The sequence below is a fragment of the Taurulus bubalis genome (assembly GCF_910589615.1).
Source record: "Taurulus bubalis genome assembly, chromosome: 2".
In the NCBI taxonomy this organism is placed as follows: Eukaryota; Metazoa; Chordata; class Actinopteri; order Perciformes; family Cottidae; genus Taurulus; species Taurulus bubalis.
The window spans coordinates 34,718,187-34,745,270 of NC_136590.1; the positions used below are offsets into that span (position 1 = coordinate 34,718,187).

Here is a 27,084-nt window from a genome sequence, read left to right on the forward strand (position 1 = left end):
TTTTAATCGTACCACCCTGCACTCAGAATTTAAGTTTGTCTTGGCTCAATTCCAAAAACTGAAAAGAACCTGAATGTGGTGCTCCCATTTTTTCGCTTCAGCCAGTATGCCATTACATCCAACATCTTTTATCAAACCTTCATTCCAATTCTGCATTGTTTTATTTGGTTTTATGCCAGAAAAGGTCATTTTATTTTACAGATGTCTGCAGAGGGACAAACGAGTGGCAGATATTTACACCCTGTCTCATGTTTACTAGAACTCCCAGGGGTTTGGCGAAGTGGTCGGGGCAGAGTCTAGCTTTAGACCTGGGTCACTCTGAACTGGATCAGTTGCACTGCTTGCACAAGTGATTGACCAGATTAAAGAGTCTACTGTGATCCCCTCAGTGTTGCTGAGGGATGGCTGCCATTGGTTGAAAGTAGGCGGGAGGCAGGGTTGCGTCTCTGTACAGTCTGTTTATCAGTATTCCCTTTATCTCTCCTGTCATTTGGTGGGTCTTGCTGTTTTATCTCCGTAGTCCAGAGACCTGTATTAAACTGTATTAAATTGTATAGATTGTGCAAAAAGCTGAATGTCGCATAGCAGAAGAGAAAAGCTATTCCTTACAGATGACAAAGTGATTTAAAATGTATAAAAGAAATCGAGAAACAATGTTTAGGGGATAAATGTAATATTTTGTTTGTAATTACTATTTTTTGTTGGAAGAGGGCTACTGGATAAAGAATGATCTGTAATAAAGTAATTTTAATATTTATTTGTCCCTTTTGTGTCGACAGTCATTTAAAAGCTGAAAAATAACAAACTTTGACTAAATAACCTTAATATTTTAATTATTTTATACTGTTTGTTATGTATGCCTGAGTTATTATGTTTAATGGATACAGTGCTACTCTTGACATGTATGGACATGAACTGCTTGTTTAATTTGCATAGTAATTTTTTTCATAGGAGCTACATTTCCTGCTTTAGTCGGTGACATTTCTAGATTAATCCTTTTTTAAACCCTTTTTTTATTTTCAAAGAAGAATTGGAATTCAACCGAGTGAAGCCTTGTTCTAAGACCATGTGGTTTTTGCTTGGTTTACCAAAGGTCATGTGTCCTCTATCAAGCAGTCCAGTGTCCTTATTTAGCTGATTTTCTTTTCCGTTTGTAGGGGTACTACAAATACTGTCCAATTGTCTTTGCCGATCTCATCTCCCACCGTCTCTTCCTCCTCAGCGTGTGTAAGACCTCTTCCAGGTGAAGTTCCCTTCCTCTGCATCTACACTGATCTCTTTAGGTGTCTGCAGTCTTTGTTTCCTGATAATGTTGGCTCGCCTCCTCCGAGGGGGAGCCATGTTGCTGGTCCTGCTCCTCTGTCCGGCCTGACTATATTCTCCTCTTAGACCTTCAGAGCTCTCCGCATCCCTCTCCTCCCTTTTCAGGAAATCAGCCACTACTCTGAAGTACTCCAAAACTGCAATATGACTCCAGTTACCTTTCTCCTCTACCTCATTTCCAGCCCTCCATCTCTTCTCTGGCCTCCAGAGTGAACCCACAGTGCCGTCCTCTGTCTGTCAGCACCAGAAGGAAATAAGGATTGCTCTGAAAAAGGGGGAGGGGCAGGGTGGAGGTAGGCGGGAGGAGAGGATCGTCACGGCTGCGGATACATAGCACAGGGACCGCCACCTCATCTGCATCTCTCAGTGGTTCGTTCCTCTCCCAGTAGTTGTCCCAGTCCTTGGTTGGGTGAGCCTTCTCTCCGAGTGCCCAGGCCACTGAGGGCGCCAGACCCGCGGGGAATGAGATCCTGTGCTCAGTCCAGGATTTTGAGAGCTTATTGGAAAGCTTGGGGCCCTCTGCTGAAGCAGGGCCGAAGAGCAGGAGAGTGTTTCCTCCAAGTCTCTGAGGGAGGAACAGCTGAGGGCCCGATCCACGTCCAGGACTCCTCTGAAGGGACTTGCGTATCTTATGACCGCGCCATGTCAAGAAAAAAAGTTATAATAATCCTGCCCAATATTCCATGCATGTCAAAACTACTATTAATACATTTTCATTTTGCTTTAAGATCTCTCACCTACTGAGCAGCAGTTTCCGGTGAAACAACACGCCCCAGCGGTACATTGAAGGCATGGCTGTTTCAAACCACAGTTGTCCCTGGAGAGGAATTCCTGTCAGGAATGAACTTGATCCACGTTCCCCTAAGTAGGACAAAAGAATCCCTGAGCCTGAACCCTCACTCACTGCAACCATTACAGAGGATGGGTGGCGGCTGTGCACATAAGCCACTGCCTGGAAATAGAAGACATCAAAGTTCTCTCCATTGTCGAGTAAAATAAAGTCTTTGAATGAACAAAATGTAATGTTTATTCACGCTAACTGCAGCTATGGAAAACAATGTCACTCTTCATCCACCACTTTGGTCCAGACTGAATTATTTCAACATTAAAACGAGATGATGATTGTTAAGTGAACATTATACTTGTCATTGTGAGCATGTTAGCACTGTTCACATTAGCAGCCACACAGAGCTGCTAGCAGGGCTTTCAGCCTTTTATTTTGTTTTAACACTATATTTTGTGCACACTTGTCTATTGGATTGGATAAAGTGCTGCAAATAATTATCCATTAGTCTATTGAATGCTTTGATATTGGTTGAAACAAAACAAAAAAGTAAAACATGTCAATCTGTATTTCCCAGAGCACAAAGTGATGTCTAGTACACAAAGGCATTTTATTTACAATGATATAAAACAGGAAATGCTCACAATTCAAAAGACCAAGTTAGACCATTAAAATAGTGGTCATTATGCAAATGAAATGACTGAAAATGTACAATAGTTCAATCAAATCACAATAAAACATATTTTTTACAGATAAAATGCATAAGGGGAGCGTACGCCTGGCCTCTTTAAATACCTGCTCAAGATCAGCTGGGTCTCCAAACTCAGTCAGTCGTGCTGTGGTCAGCTGGCATCCCGCAGTGCCTCGAGCATGAAATACTACCACATAAAAGCCCAGATGCATGGCCTGATGGCACAGCAACTTTAGATGGGGGGTCATCCCTCCCCAGGACTCAGGTATGAGGAGGAGGACAGGAGGCGTCGCCGTGAAGCAGCCTAGCGACTTTCCCCCCGACTGATGCTCCTTCCTGCCCTCCCACCTCCTCCTCTCGACCACCTCATCCAGTCTTGTTCCCACCGCCCAGTCCAGAGCCACAATACCCCCGTATTTCAGTAACAGATTGTCTCTCGTGAACTGTAACGTGTCGCCCTGTTGTCCACATAGCAGGCTGGAAAGAGTCTGGAGGTGGGGGTCTCCCTTGGGCCAGGAGGCCAGTCTCGGCCTGGCCAGAGAGCCACAGTGGTGGAGCAGATATTTGGCCAGCACAGTGCAGATGAGCAGATGAGCCTGTGACCATCTAAGGCCTGACCTGACCCAGACAAACTATCTTCCCCTGGGGATTTGGGCTCCCTGGTCCATGCTCTTACATCATTCCTGTCTAGCGGCTGCTCCAAGATCACGCAAATAATAACCCAGAGTCTCCAGCTTGCATCCCTGACTGCCAGTCTTGTCCAACAATGTATCCTGGGCCAGCGCAGAGCCAGATACAGCAGCAGAAGAAACAGTGATGGAAGCAACCAGAGCAAATAATCCCATACAAGTGATGCCATTGGTAAATAAAGAGAAGATTGTAGTTTAATATAAAATCCGATGTTTCCTCTGGGCGTGCTGTGATTTCCTCAAAACTCCTCCCTTGTTGCATCACGTAACGGAGTGAAGTTCTCGCAAGTTGACTGATGATCTGGATAGTCGTCTTCTTTTACCAGTTTTTTAAAAGAAGTAAAGGGAAGTCTTCAACAATTGGCAAACAAAGAAACACAAACAAATAGGTTGTAAGTGTACAAAAGAGCGGGTCATATAAACTGTTGTATCTCAAGTCCTGCTGCTGGTCCACCTCCCCCCACATTTTCTTCTACCTCCATAAATCATTTACTGCAAGCACAAGTTCAGATAGTAAGTGAGCAAACACAGGCCACATAAATCTGTCCCATTATTGCTAACATGATTACAGCCGTTGACCTTGGCAAGTCCGACTTTACTACTTTTGCATTCATCCTCTAGTTCACTAGTGATTATTGTTTGGATTGTTGATTCAGAAGTCTTTGTAATTTTTACTTTGACTAAAGAGGTCTTAAAATTAACATTAAATTCTCATTCCCTTTTCAAGTTGATCCCATAGTGTTGTTGATTTGGTCATGATTTAGAAAAACTTCCTTTATCACGGACAGTTTTTAGGACTGAAGCAACTGCGATTTATTCACTGATGAATTTTACCTTCACTTTGAAAACTTGAATTTGACGCAATGATTCGTGTCACAGAGTATTGTCCTCTATCAGACCTTTAATTATACTGTTGCACATGCATACAACAATGTTTTTGCAGTTACATTTAAAAACAGGTTTCTCACACAACCTGTCCTGAGAAGTGAAAATTAAAGAATTCAGACACACACATATACACACACATATACACACACATATACACACACACACACACACACACACACACACACACACACACACACACACACACACACACACACACACACACACACACACACAATGTACATTCACATTTAGATTGGAGAGAATGATATCGCAATCACAATTTGTATAGCTGTGATAGCATAACCTTAAGTGGATAGATCTGTCTGTAGAGCATTAAAGTCTCATCTGACAATATTTGGTCGACAGCTACAATTCCTAATTAGGTGACAGAATATGATTTGAGAGGTGTCACTACAGAGGGCCTCCGTGACATGCATTTGCATGAAAGTTTTCCAAAGCATCAAAATAAAAAGGTATGCAATAATATGACTATTAATACAACATTAACATACCATTAAAATTGTTACCATTATAACAAATAATGATGTTGGTGAGGCTCCCTTGCCTCTTTCTCCTGGGATTTTTTTTAATTTTGAGAGGTCATTAAACTCTTTGAAATTAGGGATTACAGGGTTGAATTGAATCCGCAAGCAGGCTTCAGGCTGACTGGAGGCTAGCTGGAATGGGCAAATTTGGCTGTTGGCAGCTCTGCGAATGTATCGGGAGGCACCAGGTTATTGTCTGGCTGGGTGCAGGGTGTGGCAGAGACGCAGAAGTCTGGGGCACTGGCAGGAAGAGTCTGTGTCTCTGTAGTTGTCACTGTGGGGACTGATGAAAGTTTGTCTGTCAGGTGTTGGACTTGGACTTTCTCTATTGTCAGCATCCATTTTTTTCTTGTCTCCATGAAATAATTCACAAAGAGTAATCTTGCGCTACCTTTGTAAGATTACTAAGATTACTAAGATTTATTTTTTACAAAATGTCCTATTTTCTTTGGTCCCATTGTGATTTTTGTTCAGGGGCTCATTTCTGATGCAGTTATACTTCTCATGGAATCTCTATTGTTTCTCTTTGCTAATGCAGTGCCACAGTAGATGCATGAACGATGCACGATTCATGCACTGACAAGTATTCCTTTATTGAACTGTTTGTGAGTTGCATCAGATTGCTTTAAAAACATGTGGTACTTGTGGTTCCTATAGTCTTAAAAAGTAGGATGGGAGCCAGAGCTTTCAATTATCAAGCTCCTCTTCTGTGGAACCAGCTTCCACTTTCAGTGCAAATACACTAACACAACATTGGACAAAAACGTAAGCATCTTTTTATTTGTGACGTTTAATAATGCAAAAAAATTAAAGTCTTTCCAGTTGTTATGATACTTGGGTAGCCGTGAATGGCAGTAGTTTCCTCCTTCTATTGTACCATCGGACATACATATTTTTGTGTCAGGTACATTACTGCAAAAACTAGTTCATATCACGATGAGAAATAAAATAAACAAACAGACACGTACCATTATCTGCTGACATGTACATTTACTGGAAAATCAGGTTTCTCAAACAACCTGTCATCATTCGTGTCCTGCACATATCGTGCCCAAACATCATGGTTTCATAAGACACCAAAAATACAGCTGCAGTGGACACACATTTCATTCAATTACAAAAGTACAGGTGACTTTTAACGTCTTAAATACAAATATTCTGACTTAGTACCTGTGTGTGCTTCTATTTTACTCCCAGACCCTATCAACCGAAGTAACTCAATATAAACAATATCGTCCAAAAGAAATACAAACAACCCCGTTTGCTTTTATCAATCAGTTTAATCTCATCATATTAAATGAATGTGGGTACTTGTTTTTTATAACAAGCCACTTGATGGTATCGTGCCAAGGCAACAGGTCTAGCCTGTCCATCACTGACTCCTCCTTACACTTGGTGCAATATAAAGGAAGTTGTCATGATGGATAGTCAACAAGAAGACATCAAGACCTAAGGTACAGTATATCCATATCTGTTCAGTATTTGTAATACAAGAAAAAACTATTTCAGATTGTAATATTGTTTACATGAATCAGCTTGTAAATAAATGGTGCAAGAGTGTGTTGTGACTACATTAGATAATGTAAAAGCATTTAGAAATAGTATTTGTATTATTTAATATCAAAACAATTTAGTCACTGTTAAAGTGTTTTGTTTCCACGTCTTGGATTTTTGAGGATGCAGGAATGATCCGTCTTCCTCCCGTGATCCAAAGGTAATTAGAGAACTCTAAGGTGTGAATGTGAGCATGAAGAGTTGTTTGTCTCTGTGTGTCGGTCCTGTGCTAGTCTTGTGACCTTGCCTTCGACCCTAAATAGGACAAGTGGTTACAGATAATGGATGGATAGTTTAGTAAAATATCATCAAGAGGAAATGATAACTGAAACTGTGATTCTCAGGGTTCTCTATAAGGGGGTCACTTTAATATTAAAGTCTAACAGACCATCTATTATAAACAATAAAAAATAGCTGTGTTGTTGTGGTTTTTATCTCTGACAGATTGTGTAGCAATGTCTTGGCTGGCTGCGTTGGGTCTCCTTCTTCTGCAGACTGGAGCTTTTGGCTTTGACATATTCAGTGGAAACTCTCTGAATCATCAAGAGATCACTGAGAGAGCGATCTTAAATGTCACTGCGCAGGTGTGCCGTGCTCTGGCCCTGGCGGAGGGAAAAGACTTCACTTTTCCTGTGAGGATCAAATTCAACCATACTTTTATTTTAATGATCAATGTCTTTATTTTTTTAATAAATACTATTAGTTATTAATATCATTAATTGTGTCCACAGCGTCTGACTGCTGAGTCTGTTGCTGTTGCTTGTGAAGCGTCAAAATCATCCAAGAGCTTCCGACAAACCATCAAATTAATCCAAAATAAGAATAAACAAGTGGATGTTCGTTTTTTATTTGACCCACGCTATCACTTTGACGATGAGAATTTTACAGAGGGAAGACAAATCATCACAGACGGACTATCAGTTGTTAAGGCCAGCAACAAGATAAACAACTTTGAGGCAGCGAGAGAAAAACTGGGACAAATCTTGCACCCTTTACAGGTACAAAACAAAGTTATTTATTACACAAATGTTACATTTTAAGAACTAAAACTGAAGTTCAGCAGACAGTATATTTCTATCGAACTGTTTGGGAATTTCAAATGTTGTGCACTGCAATTTGTTTTTACATCAGCTTAATAAAATAGATATCATTAAAGTGAATAATTCTTAAAGATAATGATCTTGGTAATACGATATATAAGAGTAATGCTGCTGTGTTGCAAATATTTAACTTGTATCCTTTTTTAAATAATAGGACTTCTACAGTCACAGTAACTGGGTAGAAATGGAAAACAAAGTGCCCAACTCCAATCTGATCAGATCAAACGCCGTCATTGGTAGCATCGCAGGTAAAGAGATCAGGAAATGCCTGTCTGTGTTTGGCTTTATACCGAAACTAAGGGAACCGAAACAAAGATGGATAATGATGGAGAGATAATTTTACAAAAGAAAACACTGCTAAAATATTCTTTCCCACAGCTGAAAGCAGAGCAACCTGCCGCAACTGTGTTGGAGACGACTGCACAAACAACATTTTGGAAGATATCCTGGGGGAAAAGATACTTACCTCGGGATATTTTGCTTTGGTGTCTATTTTAGCCGCCAAACCAACAGGTAAATAACATACCTGTCTACGTTAAGAATTGTATTTAATTAATTTACAGTACAAAAAGAAATGTCATGGGTTGCCAATGAAATTGGACAATTATGTCACAACTTAAAAGCTAAAATCCAGCAAGGCCGAGCTCTCTCTGACTACTGGCCCCTAGTGGTGACACCTCTCTGACCACTGGCCCCTAGTGGTGACACCTCTCTGACTACTGGCCCCTAGTGGTGACACCTCTCTGACCACTGGCCCCTAGTGGTGACACCTCTCTGACCACTGGCCCCTAGTGGTGACACCTCTCTGACTACTGGCCCCTAGTGGTGGCACCTCTCTGACTACTGGCCCCTAGTGGGGACACCTCTCTGACTACAGGCCCCTAGTAGTGACACCTCTCTGACTACTGGATGCAAGTTTCACTAGTCGTGGCACTCCTGTGACCACTATTGGCACTGGCAGCTTGTGGCACCTACCGACTCCTAACTACATGTAAGGAGAGGACAAGTGGAGATATTATTCGACTTGTATTTAAAAACGTTTTGATAAATAGTTTTAAAATATATTAAAAAGGATGATTTTTTTTCATTATCTTAGCCGCTTGTTCTAAATTACTATTATATGGAAAGAGTATATTTTGTCCTTTTTTGTTTCAAAACCAGCGAAATCATACATAAATAAAATTAATGATAAACACAAAAGTAAAGTCAAGTTGCTCGAAGGATGGCAAGAGAGAACGAGGGCTCAGTTGACTCAACTAAAATCATAAATATGATTTACTGCTGTTGACCTGACGTAACAACAATAGGTGTTCCCAGGAGATGTGGCTCGACCCACTTAGCTTGGCAGCTTTTAAAAATGTTTTTATTCTTAATCAACAATTTACAATTGAATTAATAAATAATAAGAGACAATAAGAGACGGCTAAATACAATTAAATATATTTAAACTAACATGCCAAACAGGCTTGTCCTGGCACCTGGCTGACAATTGCCACAGACTTGCCACACGCCTGCCACTGTCAGTAATCGCACTCGCTGTCTCTCCTGAAACCTGTGTCATTATCCCATGTATGAAGAAAACAACGATGTAGGCAATGGAGGTTGGCAAATGTGTTATACAGAAATAATATACAGGAAGAATCAACTGACAGAAAACAATGTAACTGTCAACAAGGTCATAATATATTAGTGTTGTTTTCTCAACTCTGCAAGCTTCTCTGTGCTTTGTTTACATAGACCGCACCTGTCATTTAGTGCATGTCAGAGCAGCCTTGGCCCACTGTGGGGCCTTAGAGGGCCATCTAGTGGCCCGTGGAGGTACTGCCAAATGGTGCATGAGCATGCCCCACTGGCTAGCTCATGACTGCTACTCTCATACAGCGGTTACTATCAACATCAATTTTATGTGGACCACCTTTTAATACTTTATAAACCACTCGCTAGCTTGTGAATTCCCCCTGGGGCTCAATAAAGTCTTAACTCTTAAATGATACAAAGTTATGTATGTATTTCTAACATTTTGTATTAACTGAATCTACAAAGTAACTAAAGTTATCAGAAACATATAGTAGAATAAAAAGTCAAATTTGCTTGTAAAATGTTGTGAATTAGAAGTATAAAGCAACAGACATTGGAAACAAGTACCTCACAATCTTACAGTGCTTGAGATAATGCATGTTTTTCCACCACAAATTGTGTCTTTAAAATGCCTCTGCTAATTCAATTAAACAGAAACCGCAACAGTTGTTGTCGTCGAGATTTTTCTGGAGATACTTCGTTACACATTCACGATCAGTTTCAATTTCTTGCAGTTGTGAGCAGCCCACCCCCTTTGTTTCCATTGTGCATTGTGGGAGAATAGTTTTATCAAAGGCACACACACAGCCTGTATTGTTACTTTCCAGCGTGAAACCATGAAATCACTAACTCAACTGGCTAGAATGTGTTTGAATTTGAAATCTAATTACAAACTATCTGTTAGTGGTGAACCGACTGACAGACAAACATCGTTGCTACTGGGGCTGAAAGCGCACACATTCAAAGAGAGGATAGTCTTAAAAAGAGCAATCGCTGAAGCTGTCTAAAACATTTTGTTCTCATTCTGTTTCCAATGCTGAACAGGAAAATGCAGCCATGGAGGTAAATATGATGCAACAAGTGAGATTGAACCAACAGGTGGGATCAACAAAGACACTTTGGATGCCAGCCATGGACACCTCCACATGAAAGCAGCCAACTTGGCAATTGCTGCAACCAGTGACTTACTGGAGGACATTCGAGGGGCTGCTGGTGACAAACCATTCCTCCAGTATGAAATCTATTCTGCATATTATATTCCATAAGGAGGTGGATCGCAAAGTTAAACATTTTTTTATTATTATTTCTTATGTCTTTTTTTCCACCCTCCCTCTCTTCATCCCTCAGAATGATGGGAATCTCCAAAGGTAAAGCTCTTTGTTTCGTGATCGACACGACGGGAAGCATGAGCGATGACATCGCAGCAGTGAGGGGCGTCACTTCCTCTATAATCAACAGTAAAGTGGGAACAGAAGATGAACCCTCAGTTTACATTCTTGTACCTTTCAATGATCCAGGTAGAATCAAAGGGATTTTTGCTAATGTATAACAAATGTATACATTTGCTCTTTATCAGCTTGTCTGCTGAACTGTAACTCACTCAATTAAATCCACAGATGTGTGTGCACTGAATATGATTGTTCAAATCATATGTAAGCAATACAATAAGAACAATAACAGTATCTGTAAATCCTAAAGTACCCAACAATCATAAACACAAGATGAAGATTAAAATAATGTATTTTTCCTGTCTCTACCTGAACCCCAGAATTTGGGCCGCTGACAAAGACTACAGACCCAGAAGTTTTCAAGAACGCTATTAATTCACTTTCAGCAATCGGTGGAGGAGATTTTCCAGAAATGAGTCTTTCGGGGCTTCAGGTACTGTGATTGCTTCCTTATATGTCTCAAATAAGGAAGCAATATATGTATCACATAAGGAAGCAGCAATAAGAACAAAGAGTTAATCTTCTGCAGCATTGATGTTCTCCCTTGCTCATAGTTGGCTTTAACTGGTGCTCCTCGTAATTCTGAGATCTTCCTCTTCACTGATGCAACCGCTAAAGATCAACACCTGAGAAGCACAGTGATCGCACTCATAGAGCAGACCAAGTCAGTGGTGAGTATCTACTTTTACTGTAAAAGAAAAACAAAAGCATATGGTGTAGAAATGATAATGCAGAGTAACTGAAAAATAAATTCAAAAGACATAATGTAAAAACCTGCCTGTGCTGTAATAACAGGTCTACGAGTGTATTGACAAAATGTGTCAGCATGCTACAATTCATACAATGACAGTGTTAACATTTTGAAGAGTGGAGTTCATGTTCACCACGTTCAGCATTGTAGTTTAGAGCAGTGGTTCTCAACCTTTTTTCAGTGATGTACCCCCTGTGAAATACTTTTTCAGCCCTAACCAGCGCAAAGCATTTTTGGTTGAAAAAAAGATGTAATACATAGCGCTGTGCCACCAGTGTCTGATTTAATAAAGAATATATACAATTCAGTTTATGAACTTTCATTCACTTACCCCCATTTGAGAACCACTGGTTTGGAGAATTAGACAAAATGTCTTCTCTCCGTTTCTTTTCAGGTGAACTTCATGATAACTGGCATACTGGGATTTCGTCGTCGTAGACAAAGTGCTGTTAGCCAACAACAAGATCAACAATCTGGCAATCGGATGTTGAAATCAGATGCCCGGCTGTACATAGACATGGCTCAGGCGTCAGGAGGTCTGGCTATTGAAGTCTCAAAGAGTGAGCTCCCTGTGGCCATCAGCATCTTAACAGAATCCTCCATCTCCTCTTTGGTATTAACACTCTCACTGGCCATTACTAATTACTTTTCTAGTTTCCAAAAAATCCAGTTGTGTCATCAGTTTCATTTAACCTCCTAGGTGACCCTCCTGCAGGCAGCCAGGAATCCAAAGGCTGAAAACTTCACCTTCACAGTTGATGAGTCAGTAAGAAACCTCACAGTTTACATCACTGGGACCCTAGTCACTTTTACTCTCATCAGTCCCTCAGGTGAGCTGTGCAGATGAGATATTTTACATTGTTATTTGTATTATTGTTACTGAAAATTTGAAAGCAGAAAAGTATATTGATCTTGTGTATTGGCATAGAACAAGTATTGCCTCCTTATGTGGAAATTCTTGACTTTCATTTGTAGGCGTGTCTCAGGAGAGCGCTAACGCTACAGGATCATTGATCACTGCATCCCAGTCAGTGGGAAACTTCAAGACTCTGCAGTTAAAAACACAACCTGGACTTTGGGAAATTAAAATGGTGTCAACAAATCCCTACATACTGAAGGTCATCGGTGAGTACTCCATGGTTATATAGTTGAATTCCATAATGACACCACTAACCATTACCTTGAAGGGCTGGTTCCTCCAAATCACACAATGCTTTTGCTATGTTCTGCATGTGACCTCTTTGGTTGAATTTCTTTTGTAACCATTTGTATTTGCAGGTGAGAGTCCGATTGACTTCCTGTTTGACTTTTTGGAGGTATCGCAGGGACCGTTTGGAGGTTTAGATGTTGTAGACAATCGTCCTAGAGCTGGTAAAGGAAACAGAAGTGTGTGATATGCCAAAGTGATTTGCTTCACTTTGTTACATTTCTTAATTCTTATTGCTTTCTTTTTTTGAAGGCGTTAATGGTAGCCTGATCGTGACATTAACCGGGAGTGAGTCCACCACGGTGACAGAAGTCCTTTTGGTTGAATCATCGGGCTTAAGAGAGGTTAATGGCACTGTGGAGGTTCTGGGCGGAGGAGACTACTTAGCTAGATTTGACAGGATACCAACAGAGGAGTTTGTGGTGCTTGTGAAAGGGCAGAACAGTAATGGTTCCTCAGGGATCCTACAAAGGCAGTCCCCCACAAGCACCAAAGCATCTAATGTGACTGTTACATCTGTAAGTAAAACACATCCATCTAAAAAACTAGCATATGACTTTTAAGTATATTGTTTGCAATGCCACAGTATTTTTACATATGACACTACTGACTGTTTTCCTTCTTTTTTTTTTTTAGCCTGATTCAAATAGCGTCTTGGTTCCAGGAATACCACTTTCAGTTCCCTTCTCTGTGATGACGAGCGGTACAGGAGGAAACTTCAGCATCCGAGCTACCAATGACCATGGTTTTAATTCAAGTTTCCCGTCCAGTTTATTCCTGGAAACTGGAGGCAGTGGTAATGGTACAGTGAACCTCACAGCACCCTCCACCACCCCGTCTGGTACTGACGTCACCCTGACTATTGAGGTCGAGGCTCCCGGGAGTGCAGACATCAACTACGTTGTGCTGCGTTTCACTGTCCTTAAAACGGTAACTCATCACAAATATATGTTAAAGGCACTGAATAATCATTCTTTCATCATTTTGCCCCGAGCGTGGGTCTTGTTCATGAGTGAGGGTAAAATGAAGCGTGAGATGGACGGTGCAGTACAGCAGTGATGCAGGCGTTGTACAAGATCATTGTGGTGAAGAAGGAGCTGAGCCAGAAGGCAAATCTCTCGCTTTAAAGGTACATCTACATTCTGACCCTCATTTATGGCTGGCACCATGAGCTTTGGGTAGTGACCGAAAGAAATACATTGCAGATAAAAGTGGCCAAATTGAGCTTCCTTTGTAGGGTGGCTTGGCTCCCCCTTAGAGAATAGAGATAGGCTGAGGAGCTCATCCGGAGGGGTGTTTGGGCTTCTGATCAGGATGCCTCCTGAATGCCTCACAGTAGAGGACCTCCAGGCATGTCCAACTGATAAGAGGCCCTGAGGCAGACCCAGAACAGCAGGAAGAGCTGGAAAATGATACATACCCTGATAAACCTGCTGCCCTGCAATCCGGCCCGGATTAACGGAAAGATAATAGATGCATTGAATAGATCATTGGGTTTATTGGTTGAAGGACTGATGTAAAACCAGCTGTATTCATTCACATTTTCTCATAGGTGACTGATTTCACTCAGCCGGTGTGTAAGCTGCTCAGCCTGCAGTCAAACTGCTCTGACATCTGCAGCTTATCGATGTGGGAGCTCTCTGTTCAGGTGACTGATGGGGCTGATGGGACGGGTGTCGATCGCGTCAGCCTCAGACAGGGCAACGGGACCATGAACACCAGCCTGGCCGTTGGCAATGGGACCATGAACACCAGCCTGGCTGTTGGCAAGGAGAACATTACGCTGGTGTCCTACAGTTCGTCTTGCTGTTCGCCTGATGTGGAGCTGCTGGTTGTGGATCGGGTGGGTAATGTAGCCTCCTGTTTCTACAGCATCCGGAAAACAGCCACCAACAGCTCACAAACTGCAACCACCAACAGCCCTCAGGGTCCAACAACAGCAGCCGCTGTTGTGTCTTTGTCTACCAGAGCTGTTCAGTCTTTCCTTCTTTGCTTTAGCATCACACTCCTCGGGCTCAATTTACTATGTTAGATGGGGATCAACTGATCTTTTACATGTTACTGTGAGGAAGAGATGTGTTTCGTAATATTCTTTTGGCTTTGGAAAAATCACTTACATACTTTCAGTTGCCAGTTTATTAGGTACACTTAGGTAAAACTAATGCAGTCTGGTCATTGTGTCATGTGGGGTTGTAAAATGAAGACATGAGCCATGTGAACATGTACATTTTATTATGATGCTTCAATTAAGGATAATTCCTTCATATTTTGATTACTACTGTTTATATTGGGGAATGGTGATTGAAGGGTTACATCTATTTGGTCATTAAAGCAAGTATCATTTAAAATTATATTTACATCACTTCTTACACACATGATTATAAAACATAACTAATGACACAATACGGAAAATAAAAAGGGTTTATGTTGACTGTGGTCCTTTTGGGAGAAATGTGACAACAAGTGAAAGAAAATATATGATGTAGAAGTGTCAGATTACATTACATCACCAGAGGGTAATATCTCATTCGATATCTACATAATTGGTAAGAAATCAATACCCTTCAATACATTGGTTTGTGTTGTATCACTTAGGTTGAATATCTGCAGGTCCAGCATCAATCTCTTGAATGCAGCAACATGTAATTACATACATAACATATATACAATAAAACAAACATCCATGGTTGTTATTACCTAAATGTGACATAGCCTATGAAAGAAAATCATGTTTCATTGTTTCACTGGGGAGCAGAAGAACAATAAAATAATTTCCTCCTCAACCAAACAGGTACAATATCATTAGAGTGCACACTAGTGGAGGAGCAATTCATAAAAGTTATGTGTTTATACCGACGGTACCATGGCCTTCAAATTATGCATCTTCTGCTGTTAGGGATGGAGCAGGAGCAATAAAGGACACCTCCTCATATTACTCATACTGGTAATAATCTGTCATTCAAAAAACAATTAAAGGCGCACCTCAGGACATCAATCACTTGACGTTTTCCTTTGCTTTTCAGTCATCTGATTTTTCTTGTATAAATTATGGTTCAACTGCATATTATACATACTAGCCCTCAACTGCACTAGGTATCTGACTGTACTATTTTTATTTTTATTCTGTTGGTATTATTTTTAACTGTTTGTTTACCGTTATGTTTTGTACGTTTTTGTATGTATTTTGTCCTTTCTGTGGACCCCAGGAAGATTAGCGGCCGCTAAGGCGTCAGCTAATGGGGATCCAGTAAATAAAGTAAACTGAACTAAACCTCAACTAGCATACAGTTTGGGTTATATTAGATAACATTATCAACCACGGGGCACAACAAATTAATTACTGCAGACTGTCACAACAGCAACACTGTCACACAAACTAATACAATTAGTATATATCAGTAGCCCCCATAGGCACAGTATTACAAAAAAAATATTAAAATATTGGCTTTTAAAATGGTCATAAGTGGTGCAACTGAAAAGAGGTTGAATAAAACAGGCAACAAAATGATTATGAAACCTTACAAATGAACAAATATATATATACAGTAAGGCCTGAAACCTCTCAAATGATGTCAAAAATACAATCCACATCTCAGGAAATGGATGGACCTGTACTTGTAAAGTGCTTTTATAGTCTTCCGACCACTCAAAGCGCTTTAACACTACATGACATCATTCACCCATTCACACACTTTCATCAAGTTTACAGTTATGAATTCATTCTGTGGAGCATCTTGGCATCCAAAGACCATCTGTCGACACACTGCTTACCCATGCTAGTGGCATGGCTCTCGGACGACAATAGTATTTTCCCGAATGCTACTTTGATCCAGACTGAAATATCTCAACAATCACTGGATGGAATGCCAGGATGTGTTTAACATTCATCATCACCCCAGAGGAGGAATTTCACTTACTTTGGAACAAACGAATCATGGTAACAAAAAACAGGATGAAGTTAAAACTGAAGTATGATTTTAGCTCTCCTCGTCACTCTGTCCTTTTAAAGCTGTTTCCAATGAATCAGAGGTCGTACGAGTTAAAGGACAAGCCTTGTTAATCCGGTTCCCATCATTGGCACCAGTGCTGGTAATGATGGGAGCAGAGTTAAGGTTATTAGGGTAGCTTACCAGCTTACTTTAAGGGACACTTCAGTGGACTGTAAGTGTACTTTCTGATCACTTGTGTTGAACAAATCATCAGTATAAAAAAATCTAATAATGCTGTCTGTAATAAGAGGTGTATTTAGTGAAGTTACTTATCCACATCATTCTCAATTTAACGCTGCTATATTAACAACATGGCTAATTAAATAAATCAGTAATTACAAATTTACTTCACAGATATTATCACACAAAGGAAGTTCCAGTTGTGTCTGAAGTCCATGTCTTAAAATGTGTTTTAGTAACCTGCAGGGGACTTCTTTATGTTGTAACTGGACGAGGGTTTGCTGGCGGTCAAGCAAGCAGGCAGACCCACCCAAGCTCAGCACTTGCTGAGCTTGGGTGGGTCTAAGCTTGGTGGTATTTGTGGATAACATACACCACTGAAATGTTGGTGCTGAAAACGCAGTCAAGCAAGTTTAATTTTAAGATAGCCGAGTAACTGTAGAGATATCAATCATGTTTCTACTGTATTTATGACAAATATCAGCTGCTGTCAGTATACCAGTGGTTCTGGAGGAAAGGCCCTTACAGGAGCTGTTCTTACTCAGATCATGATAGATAACAAAGACTCTGTGTTTACTGTTGCCAACAGTAACCTTAAAGGAATGCCACCTAAATCTGCTTTAGTTTTATTTTCAACTCAAGTCATGCAAAGTTGTGAACAACCTGTACATTTTGTTTTAGTCATTCGCACACAAAACAAATATTGTGTGTGCAGCAGACACAAACCTTACCAGTAAAGAGACCTTTACGTATAGATAATGATTGGCTTGTGTTTTTGAACTTAGCTCTCCAGCGGTCCCTGTGTGTGTGTTACCTGTTGAGTAAAGGAATTATATTCTTTACCTCTGTCTTCCTGAGTCGTGCTTTTGGGTCCTTGGGTTATCGGGCCGTTACAGTATTAGTTAAGAACTTTTTAAAATACATTTAAAAAAGGAAGTGAAAGATCTCCAGTGCCATCACATCATCAGTTTAACAATGCTGCTCTTACCAAATAGACAGTCATGAATAATAAATAGGGGAACAGGTAGAACAAGTCCTGCATGACCCTGCCCAGTGTGTGGAGTGCTGCGAAGCAGGCGTTGAATACTAAGGTGTAGACGACAAAATCAAGACCCAAGGTACGTTACTCTTTTAAGTGATAATTATCAGTAATGTAAATAGACATTACATTATTGCATTAGACCATATACTCTAATGGAGTACCATCATATACAATGCATGTTGCTGGTCTAAAAGTACCATGCATTGAACCACAATTAGAAAATCTTCAAAATGTTACAAAAGTCTTTTAAAGTGCTCTTTCTTTAATTTAAGATTTGATGGTGAATTAAACTGGATGCTCAATAAAAATGTATTGTGAGCTACGAAGAGAAGTTTTGTCATCACAGATTAAGTTTGTGACAAACGTGGTTATTTTAGCAAGCTGAGCGTTTGTCATTGGTGTAAAGGTGCTCCACCTGAAATAGCGATGATCATACATGCCTTTATCTCTTCTCATGTTGATTAGTGTAATGCTCTTTTCTCCTCACTCAGTATATCTGCCATTAACCGTGACCAGAATGCTGCAGCCATTACTGGCTGTCAAATAGGCGACCTCACATCACCCCCATACTCAGGTCTCTTTCCTGGCTCCCTGTAGTGTATAGGCTCCATTTTAAAGTTCTCACTTGCAGAGCACTACGCGGTGGCTGAACTTCCCTTATTTACCAGTAAACTCAGGTTAAACGTGTCCTGTGGTGACCGAGCTTTTGAGGCAGTAGCACCGAAGCTGTGGAACGCTGCCGGCAGCCCCACGGGCGGTTTGCTGATTCTGTGACTTTGTTTAAAGTCAGGACATACCTGTTTAGGGTGGAATTCATGCTCTAGGCCTACCTTTAATCAATATTTTTATTGTGTAATTTATTGAGCCTTCTTAAAATGTTTCTCATGTTAAAAACGTCTTGTAAATTATTGGCCTTCGTATGGTCACATTGTGTTATTTTAGTTTTCTTTTTTTAACCACAACTCCTGTTAAGCACTTTGGGACTTTTGTCTGTGAAAAGTTATATATAAATAAAGTAGATTTAGTTACTTAATAACTCCATTGCATCAAAATGATGTTTACAGAGTTTGCGGTCTACATCGCTGCTGGTGTTATAGTGACAAGTGATCATCTATTTTCTTGCTGACAGCGGTGAATTTAAGCCCAACTCTCTAAACACATAAAAACATTTACACTCATTTGTTTTATTAGTTGTGAGCATTTAAAAACCTTTATGAATTTAGTCAACTAAAGGAATTGTTGAGAGCAGCTTTGGATGTGATTAAATGAAGAATAAAGGATCAATAATATACAGTCTACCAGGTGAAGAACCACTAAAGGAAAAATGTAGAGAAATGTGTTTCTATCTCCGGCAGACTATTCAACAGGTTGAGGAGCAATGTCTTCAGGGTTTGTTGCATTGTGCCTCCTGCTCCTGCACACTGGAGCTCTGGGCTTTGGGATATTGCCAGGAAACTCTCTAAATCACCAGGAAATCACAGAGAGAGCGGTTTTAAATTCCACCTTGCAGGTGTGCCGTGCTCTGGCCCAAGCTGAAGGGACAGACTTCACTTTTCCTGTAAGAATTCCCTTCAATTAAGTTGTTTTTCTAGAAACGTGTCGTCTTTCAGCCATGTTAATATGATCTGACTTTGTGTGTTTAGGCACAGCCTTTCACTGCGCAGGCTGTTGCTGTGGCCTGCAGCGCACCAAAGTCATCCAAGAGTTTCCGCCAAGCCATTACATTTATCACACTGAGGAATATACGGGTGGATATTCGTCATGCCCTTAATGCAAGCTTCCACTTTGATGACGAAATGTTGGACCAAGGAAGGAAAATCATCACTGAGGGAATACTGGCTGTGAAAGCAAGCAATAAACAAGAAAACTTTGAGGCAGCGAGGCAGAAAGTGGGAGAGATCTTACACCCCTTACAGGTTCATTATTTCTAAAATCATTACTAACGCTGTAACTTTAACATATTCAAGGAAACTCAATGGATTATTAACCTGTGTCTTCTTTTGTCAATTGTAAGGACTTCTACAGTCATAGTAACTGGGTGGAAGTAGGAAACAAACTCCCAAATTCCAATCTGATCAGATCAGACACCAGCATTGGTAACATAGCAGGTAAAGAGATAACGAGAGGTTTTATAAAACGAAAGAAAAAGATGGTAGGCTAGGATGTGAAGTCATAACAACACTGAAGTGGAATGCAGTTTTGGCATGTCTGTCGAGAAATTCTTTCACAGAAGAAAACAATAACAGTTAAATGTCTTTTACTCAGATAAAAGCAGGGCGACATGTCGCAACTGTGTTGGAGACGACTGCAGGAACAACATCTTGAGTGACATCATAGAGGAGAAAGTACTGACCTCTGGATATTTTGATGTTGTGCCTTTATTCTCAACCAAACCAAAAGGTAAGTTATTCCTTACATTTAACACTAATGGCACAGCAGTTTTTATTTTAAGATGTATAACTCATTGTCAGTCAATACGTTTAAGAAGTTAAATCAAATCAAAGATGGTTACATGAACAAGCAGAGACAGTCTTGAGATTTACTATAAAATATTTAGATACAGTTTAATGTCTTGACATTTCATAACGGCAATACATCATTTGTCCTTTTGACAATGTTTCAGATACAAGTCACTTAACCTGAAAACCATTTAGCTTTATGTCTCTTTCTGTGAAAAGTTGCAATAATGTTTCAAGTGCATTAAACAGTATAGTTCTCCGGTTAACAACAATGTTGTGTGCCCTAAAATGCACAATCTTTCCCACTCAGGATATACATCCACTGGCTGTTTGGGGCCAATAAATATGGACTATATAATCACCCCTGGTGTCACCCTCCTGGGTCTAGTCCTTAATTATCGAGTTAGTTCAGTCTCATTAATGACACACAGAAAGATTCACAAATGCGCATAGAACAATTCACAAATATATTCAATTTACAAATGCACACAGAAGGATTTACAAATACATTCCAATGATTTATATAAATGTAAAAAAAAAATATTTCTGCATTTGTATGTATTTGTGTGTTTTTTCTATTTAAGTGAATTGTAAATTGAATATATTTGTGAATTGTTCTCTACGCATTTGTGAATCTTTCTGTGTGCATTTGTCATTTATGAGACTGAACTAACCCCATATTTGTCAGCTTATGTTCTCAAACAATTCACGAGATGATTCAGGGGAAAGTCTCGCTAAATACTGCACAATATCTAAAGAGGTCGACAGAAATAAAAGAAAACATTTTACAAATGGAATACTCCTCAGAAAATTACTAAAAAAGGAAACGGATCTCACTCCTATGCTATTTGTTGCAAAGGAAAATGCAGTCACGGAGGAGCAGTTGATCAAACAAGCAGCATTGAACCTGAAGGTGGGATCAACAAAGACACCTTCTCAGCCAGCCACGGACACCTCCACACTGAAGCGGCAAATTTGGCGATAGCTGCAACCAGTAGCTTACTGGAGCACATTCGAGAGGCTGCTGGTGACCGACCGTTCCTCCAGTATGAAACCTATTCTGCATGTGTCAATTATTGTACTACTGTAGGAGGTATGTTTTTCATCCATTTGTTCCATCTCTCTTCATCCCTCAGGATGTTGGGAATCTCCAAAGGATCCAGTAAAGCTCTTTGTTTTGTGATTGACACCACAAAAAGCATGAGCGATGACATCGAAGCAGTGAGGACCGTCACTTCCTCTATAATCAACAGTAAAGTGGGAACAGAAGATGAACCCTCAGTTTACATTCTTGTACCTTTTAACGATCCAGGTACAATCTTGAAGATGCTATACATTTAGTAGTTGTTGTTTTTGTATGTCATCATCGAGGTGTTTTCTTTCTCCTGTCTCCAACTGAACCCCAGATTTTGGGCCGCTGATAAAGACTACAGACCCAAAAGTCTTCCAGACTGCGATTAATTCATTAACAGCAGCCGGTGGAGGGGATGATGAGGAACTGAGTCTTTCAGGACTTCAGGTGCTGTGATGTGTGGTTGTTAATACTTCAAAATCTGCCCCCAGAAGCTTGTTGATGTGTTTACAGTTTTAACTAAAGCTGCCCTTGTTACTAACAACTCTCTTCCTCGTACAGCTGGCTTTAACCATGGCCCCTTCAAATTCTGAGGTCTTCCTCTTCACAGATGCACCAGCTAAAGACAAACACCTGAAAAGCACAGTGATTGCACTCATAGAGCGAACACAAACAGTGGTGAGTATCTAAGTACGAAATAATTTATGGTCAGTATAGATTTTGTTAACATATGTTGTGATATTGTGAGAATTTTCTTGAAATCTGTTTTACAATTGTCATTGTATTTTTTGCATTGGTTATATTCAGTTTTTGATCATTCTCTTTGTATAGCACACAATGCTGGTTTGGGATTTGCTTCCTTGAGAATCTCAAAGTATGTTTGATTCCTCTAAGCGTGACACACATTGGTAGAGCTGCAACAAATCCATTAATAGAGTAGGATGCAATTTTGATAATTTAATAATTGGCTTTTAGTATTTGTCTAAAACAAAATACCAACATTGTCTGGAGAAATGAATGTGCAAATAATTAGTTGCAGCCCTAAAACGTGTAATTTTGTTAATTTAATAAAGATCAGGGGACAGAAATCCAATCTGACTCCTAACTCGACAATTACTACTGGGTCACTGGCCCTCGGCGCCTGATAACAAATGGAAACTGACATGCTGTCGTACAAAGCTACTTATTACATCAATGGAGGCCGTTCTGATTTGGTTGATTGTGCTTCTTGCTTTCCAGGTGAATTTCCTGATTTCTGGCTCAACAGTGCTCAATCGTAGGAAACAAAGTGATGGCCGCCAGAATCATCACAGGATAGCATCATCAGATGCTAAGCTGTACAGAGACCTGGCTCAGGCTTCTGGAGGTCTGGCTATTGAAGTACAAAAAAGTGAGCTCCCTGCGGCCACCAGCATCATAACAGAGTCCTCCAGCTCCTCTCTGGTAATATCACTTTTGTCTCACTACTACTTACTTTTGGCAGTTCAGAGATTCTGTTTCATCTGATTATTGTTAATCTCTTAGGTAACCCTTCTGCATGCAGCCAGGAGCCCAGGAAAGACGGATACTTTTTATTTTATAGTTGATGAAACAGTAATAAACCTTAGAGTTTACATCACCGCAGGCTCTCTCACGGTCACTCTTATCAGCCCCACAGGTAATACTGCCTTTTTAAATGAAGTCTACACTCTTTATTAACACTAAAGTTAAGGCATTATTATTATTATTATTATTATGTTATATATATATTTTTTAAATCATATTATAGCATCATGCTATGAAATGAAACGTCATAAAGGAGTCATAATATAGTATATCATACAAAATAATAAATATCCTAAATGTCAAAGTATAATAACATAAAATGTTATAGAAATATAATTTTAGAAAATATTATTTAAAAAAGTCATAGAATGCCATGAAAATAAAAATCTTATTTGTGAGAAATGTTTGAAGCAATGAAATCCATCCCATAATTAATTCTTCTATTAATTGTAATTCTTGAAGGGGAATCTCAGCAAAGCAGTGACACAACAGGCTCATTGATCACTGCATCGCTTTCAGTGGGAAACTTCAAGACTCTGCAGCTAAAAACACAACCTGGACGTTGGAAAATTCAAATGGTGTCAAGTGATCCCTACACTCTTAAGGTCAACGGTGAGGCCACCATGATTGATTTAATGTGATCACAACATGAATATTAGAGCCATGTTATCACTTACCTTAGAGTGGCAATCTCGAAGATTTTAGTTTAAATAAATGTATGTTAAGTCACTATTTATTGGCGAAGGTATACAGTGGGGCTTGAGCCTTATGTGCTCGATGTCTTTCATCATTCTTTCTGAAATATGATTCTGTGGTTTCTTGAACATACTCAAAGCTAAATGGCTGCTGATATTTGAAACCCTTCTTATTTTAACAAAGATAAAAGGCAATTTATCTAAATTCAGCTACCACATTTAGGAAATACAGTATATTTGGCCCATACAGTTGCAGTAAACCATTTCATTTTGAAAACTCACAGAATCGTGTTTTAGCTTTGTCGAAATAAACACTGAAAGAAATTCTGTATATTTGATCCTTTTTGATTATTATTTTTGTATGACTTTATTTGCAGGTCAGAGTCCTATTGACTTCCTGTTTGACTTTGTGGAGGCATCACATGGCCCTTTCACAGGATATGATTCTCTTGACTCACGTCCCAGAGCTGGTACAAAAAATGGTTAAGATGTAAATTTGATGATATGCTGATGTAACATCAAATGATCAAGTCAAACATGATGCATTTCATCTTTCTTTAAAAGGTGTCAACGGTAGCTTGTTGGTGTCTTTAACGGGAAGTGACTCTGCCACGGTGACTGAGGTCACTCTGGTTGAATCGTCAGGGTCAGAGGAGATTAAAGGAGTCGTGGTGCCACAGGGGAGTGGAAACTTCTTAGTTCAATTCAACATGATGCCATCGGTGGAGTTTGTGGTGCGGGTGAAGGGACAGGATGACAGTGTTGCCTCCAGAGTTTCGTCAATAGTCTTCCAAAGGCAGTCATCCACCAACTTCAGAGCCTCAAACCTGACTATCATTGTGAGTACCAGACCATCCCTGTGTCACAGAAACATCACCTCAAACATGAGAGAAGATGCGGCAACTAACCTTTTGGTAGCACTTTATAATAACTACACACTATTTAGCATTAGTAAAGCATGAGTAAACACTTAAATCATTTATAAAGCATTCTTCCTACATGAACACGCATTAGTAACTCATTAGTATGCAATTCATAAACAGTTATAAATGTTTTATTCTTAATTAATAAGCTTGACGTTTATGCGTTTCCTGATTGGGTTTTCATACTTTATAAATTGTGGATTAAGTGTTTACTCATGCTTTGCTAATGCTAAATAGTGTGTAGTTATTATAAAGTGCTAGCAACATTTTTAATGTTCACTTAAATCATCCCCATAAACTCTGACCCCCTCTGTATCTAGGCTGATTCCGATAGCATCATGGTACCAGGAACACCTTTCTCTGTGCCCTTCTCTGCGATGACCAGTGGAGTAGAGGGAAACTTCACCATCCGAGCCACCAACAACCGACATTTTGCCTCAACATTTCCAACCAATTTATTCCTGGAAACTGGGAAAAGTGCTAATGATACCGTGACCCTCTCAGCACCTCTTAACACCCCGTCTGGTGCTGATGTCACCCTGATTATTGAGGTTGAGGCTCCCGGGGGTGAAGATACAAACTATGTTGTGCTGCGTTTCTCCATCGTTAACACGGTAATCCTCACAATAAAGAAGTACAATTCTTTGTTTTACAAATTTGTAAATAACTAAAGCTTTTTTTGTGAGGTCCCGGGACAGAATGTCATGTGTACAGATTGTAATGCCCTCTGAGGCATTTTTTTTATTTTGGGCTATACAAAATAATTAGATAGTTTCCTGAAAAAATACATTTGTTACTGATTATCGGGAAAATATTATAAAAGGACTATATATATATATATATATATATACCTTTTCTTGTCCTCATAGGTGACCGATTTCACTCAGCCGGTGTGTGAGTTACTCAGCCTGCAGTCCAACTGCTCTGATAACTGCATCTTATCGATGTGGAAGCTCTCTGTTAAGGTGACTGATGGGGCTGATGGGACGGGTGTGGAGCGGGTCAGCCTCAGACGGGGCGGCGGGACCTTGATCTCCAGTCCGGCCGCTGGCAATGAAAACATAACACTGATTTCCTACAGTTCATCTTGCTGTTCGCCTGATGTGGAGCTGCTGGTTGTGGATCGAGTGGGTAATGTCGGCACTTGTTTGTACACTTATCGGGAAGGTTCACCAGCTGCTGTCTCTTCTTCCACAAAAGTCATTCAGTTATCTCTTCTTTTCCCAAGCATAGTGGTACTTCAAATACTGACAAAACTGGGCATCCATTGACTCCATGTAAAAGTTGGAAATAGTTAAAGCTGCATGAATGCATTGAAGCAGTTTTAGCTCACTGTTGCTCACTGTAGCTCAAGTTGTACTGTGCTTTTACTCCATGGTTGGGTTTCACTGCTCTGATAAACCCAACAACATCGCCAACAGACAGAAGGGGCAGGATTTGATAAAAAAAAAATGTTTTATTGTTGTTATAATGTATCTAATGTATAATCCTTAGACTTGCAAAAAACACAACATTTTCTGCTTTCACATTTTGCCACAAATTCAACAAGTTTCTCCTGTTTCCCTTGTCTTACTATTTACATTTTCAAAGGTTTTCAGAGAGACTTAATAAACTGGCCAGTGATCATGTGATTCAGTGTGTGGTCTTTGCTTGATGCCCATCTTTCATAAGTCATAATTATGAGATAGAAAGTTAATTATGAGATAAAGTAGAAATGATGAGATAGTAAGTCATAATTATAAGATAGAAAGTCGAAATTATTATGAGATACTTAACTACAACAGTCAGAAGCAGCTCTTTGGCATAGGTTACCCTATATTTGACATAGCAATGGATTGTGAGTACATTAAAGACTACTTTTAATGTGGCTTTACAACGCATCATCGCTGACTACTTTATGGATGCTGTGATCAATGCTGGGGGATGCCCTGCCAGACTCAGACTTTATAGGAACAGAAAATGGACATATGGCTGAAATGCAGAGAACTAAGTTGAGACAGACAGCGTAACCTTTGGTCCGAGCTGGAAACCAGTGGATTGAGTGATGGTGGCTGATCTTGAGAAGTGAATATGTCCAGTTTTGGATGGACCTATTTGATAAACTGAGAGAAGATGACTACTTCTCAGACAACTTCTTGGACAAGACCTTGATCCAGTTTTTTTTTTTCTTTAAACGATACAGGTAAACACATACATACAGGGGATTGCCCAATACTATTTTTAAGAGCCACACATTACCATGTGTAAGAAACTCACTGCCTATGTTCTGTGCAGAGAATTGTGTAATAAATTGTATGACATAATGATAGAAAAAAATCTTCTTATTTTTGGGTTCTTTGACACATTTTGAGCTGTGAAATATTATTGCAACATATGTTAAAATTACATTTTACTGGTAATGCAGAAAAAGGCACGCCTATCTCAGTAATGGCATTTTTGTCAAATACTCTTTGTGACTGAATATTATTTGCCTCCTGGTAAGAACTTTATGAGGTTGTATTGGCTTGGAGCAACCTCAGAATCTGTGGATATATATATAATATGATCTTCTGGACGTCCCTCCATATCGCATGCAGTCCCTCAACTGTACGGATGCAGAGATTGTTTTAATGGCAGAAATG

At 39.9% G+C, this 27,084-nt stretch overlaps 3 protein-coding genes across 3 annotated transcripts; 2 read left to right on the plus strand and 1 right to left on the minus strand.

Moving 5' to 3' along the window:
* Positions 1-1,495: 1,495 nt before the first annotated feature.
* Positions 1,496-5,258, minus strand: LOC306753941 (protein ABHD15; the record flags this gene model as incomplete). Its single annotated transcript, XM_079237854.1, is given in 5 exon segments — positions 1,496-1,776; positions 1,779-1,951; positions 2,061-2,275; positions 2,903-3,394; positions 5,106-5,258. Coding segments are annotated over 5 exon segments (1,314 nt in total).
* Positions 5,259-6,929: 1,671 nt separating this feature from the next.
* On the plus strand, positions 6,930-15,817 carry LOC306753401 (von Willebrand factor A domain-containing protein 7-like; the record flags this gene model as incomplete). Its single annotated transcript, XM_079237270.1, has 15 exons — positions 6,930-7,106; positions 7,206-7,472; positions 7,729-7,822; positions 7,953-8,087; positions 10,197-10,383; positions 10,500-10,669; positions 10,921-11,033; positions 11,155-11,271; positions 11,746-11,964; positions 12,052-12,181; positions 12,327-12,476; positions 12,630-12,722; positions 12,811-13,076; positions 13,195-13,488; positions 14,111-15,817. The coding sequence occupies 15 exons, from the start codon at positions 6,930-6,932 to the stop codon at positions 14,588-14,590; spliced, it is 2,892 nt and encodes a 963-aa protein (XP_079093396.1). The 3' UTR covers positions 14,591-15,817.
* A 3,330-nt stretch (positions 15,818-19,147) lies between these two features.
* Positions 19,148-26,979, plus strand: LOC306753400 (von Willebrand factor A domain-containing protein 7-like; the record flags this gene model as incomplete). Its single annotated transcript, XM_079237269.1, has 15 exons — positions 19,148-19,327; positions 19,413-19,685; positions 19,784-19,877; positions 20,035-20,169; positions 21,088-21,274; positions 21,365-21,540; positions 21,635-21,747; positions 21,862-21,978; positions 22,540-22,743; positions 22,825-22,957; positions 23,308-23,457; positions 23,918-24,010; positions 24,105-24,379; positions 24,784-25,077; positions 25,333-26,979. 15 exons carry the CDS (start codon positions 19,148-19,150, stop codon positions 25,732-25,734), a joined length of 2,826 nt encoding a protein of 941 aa, XP_079093395.1. The 3' UTR covers positions 25,735-26,979.
* Positions 26,980-27,084: the final 105 nt, after the last annotated feature.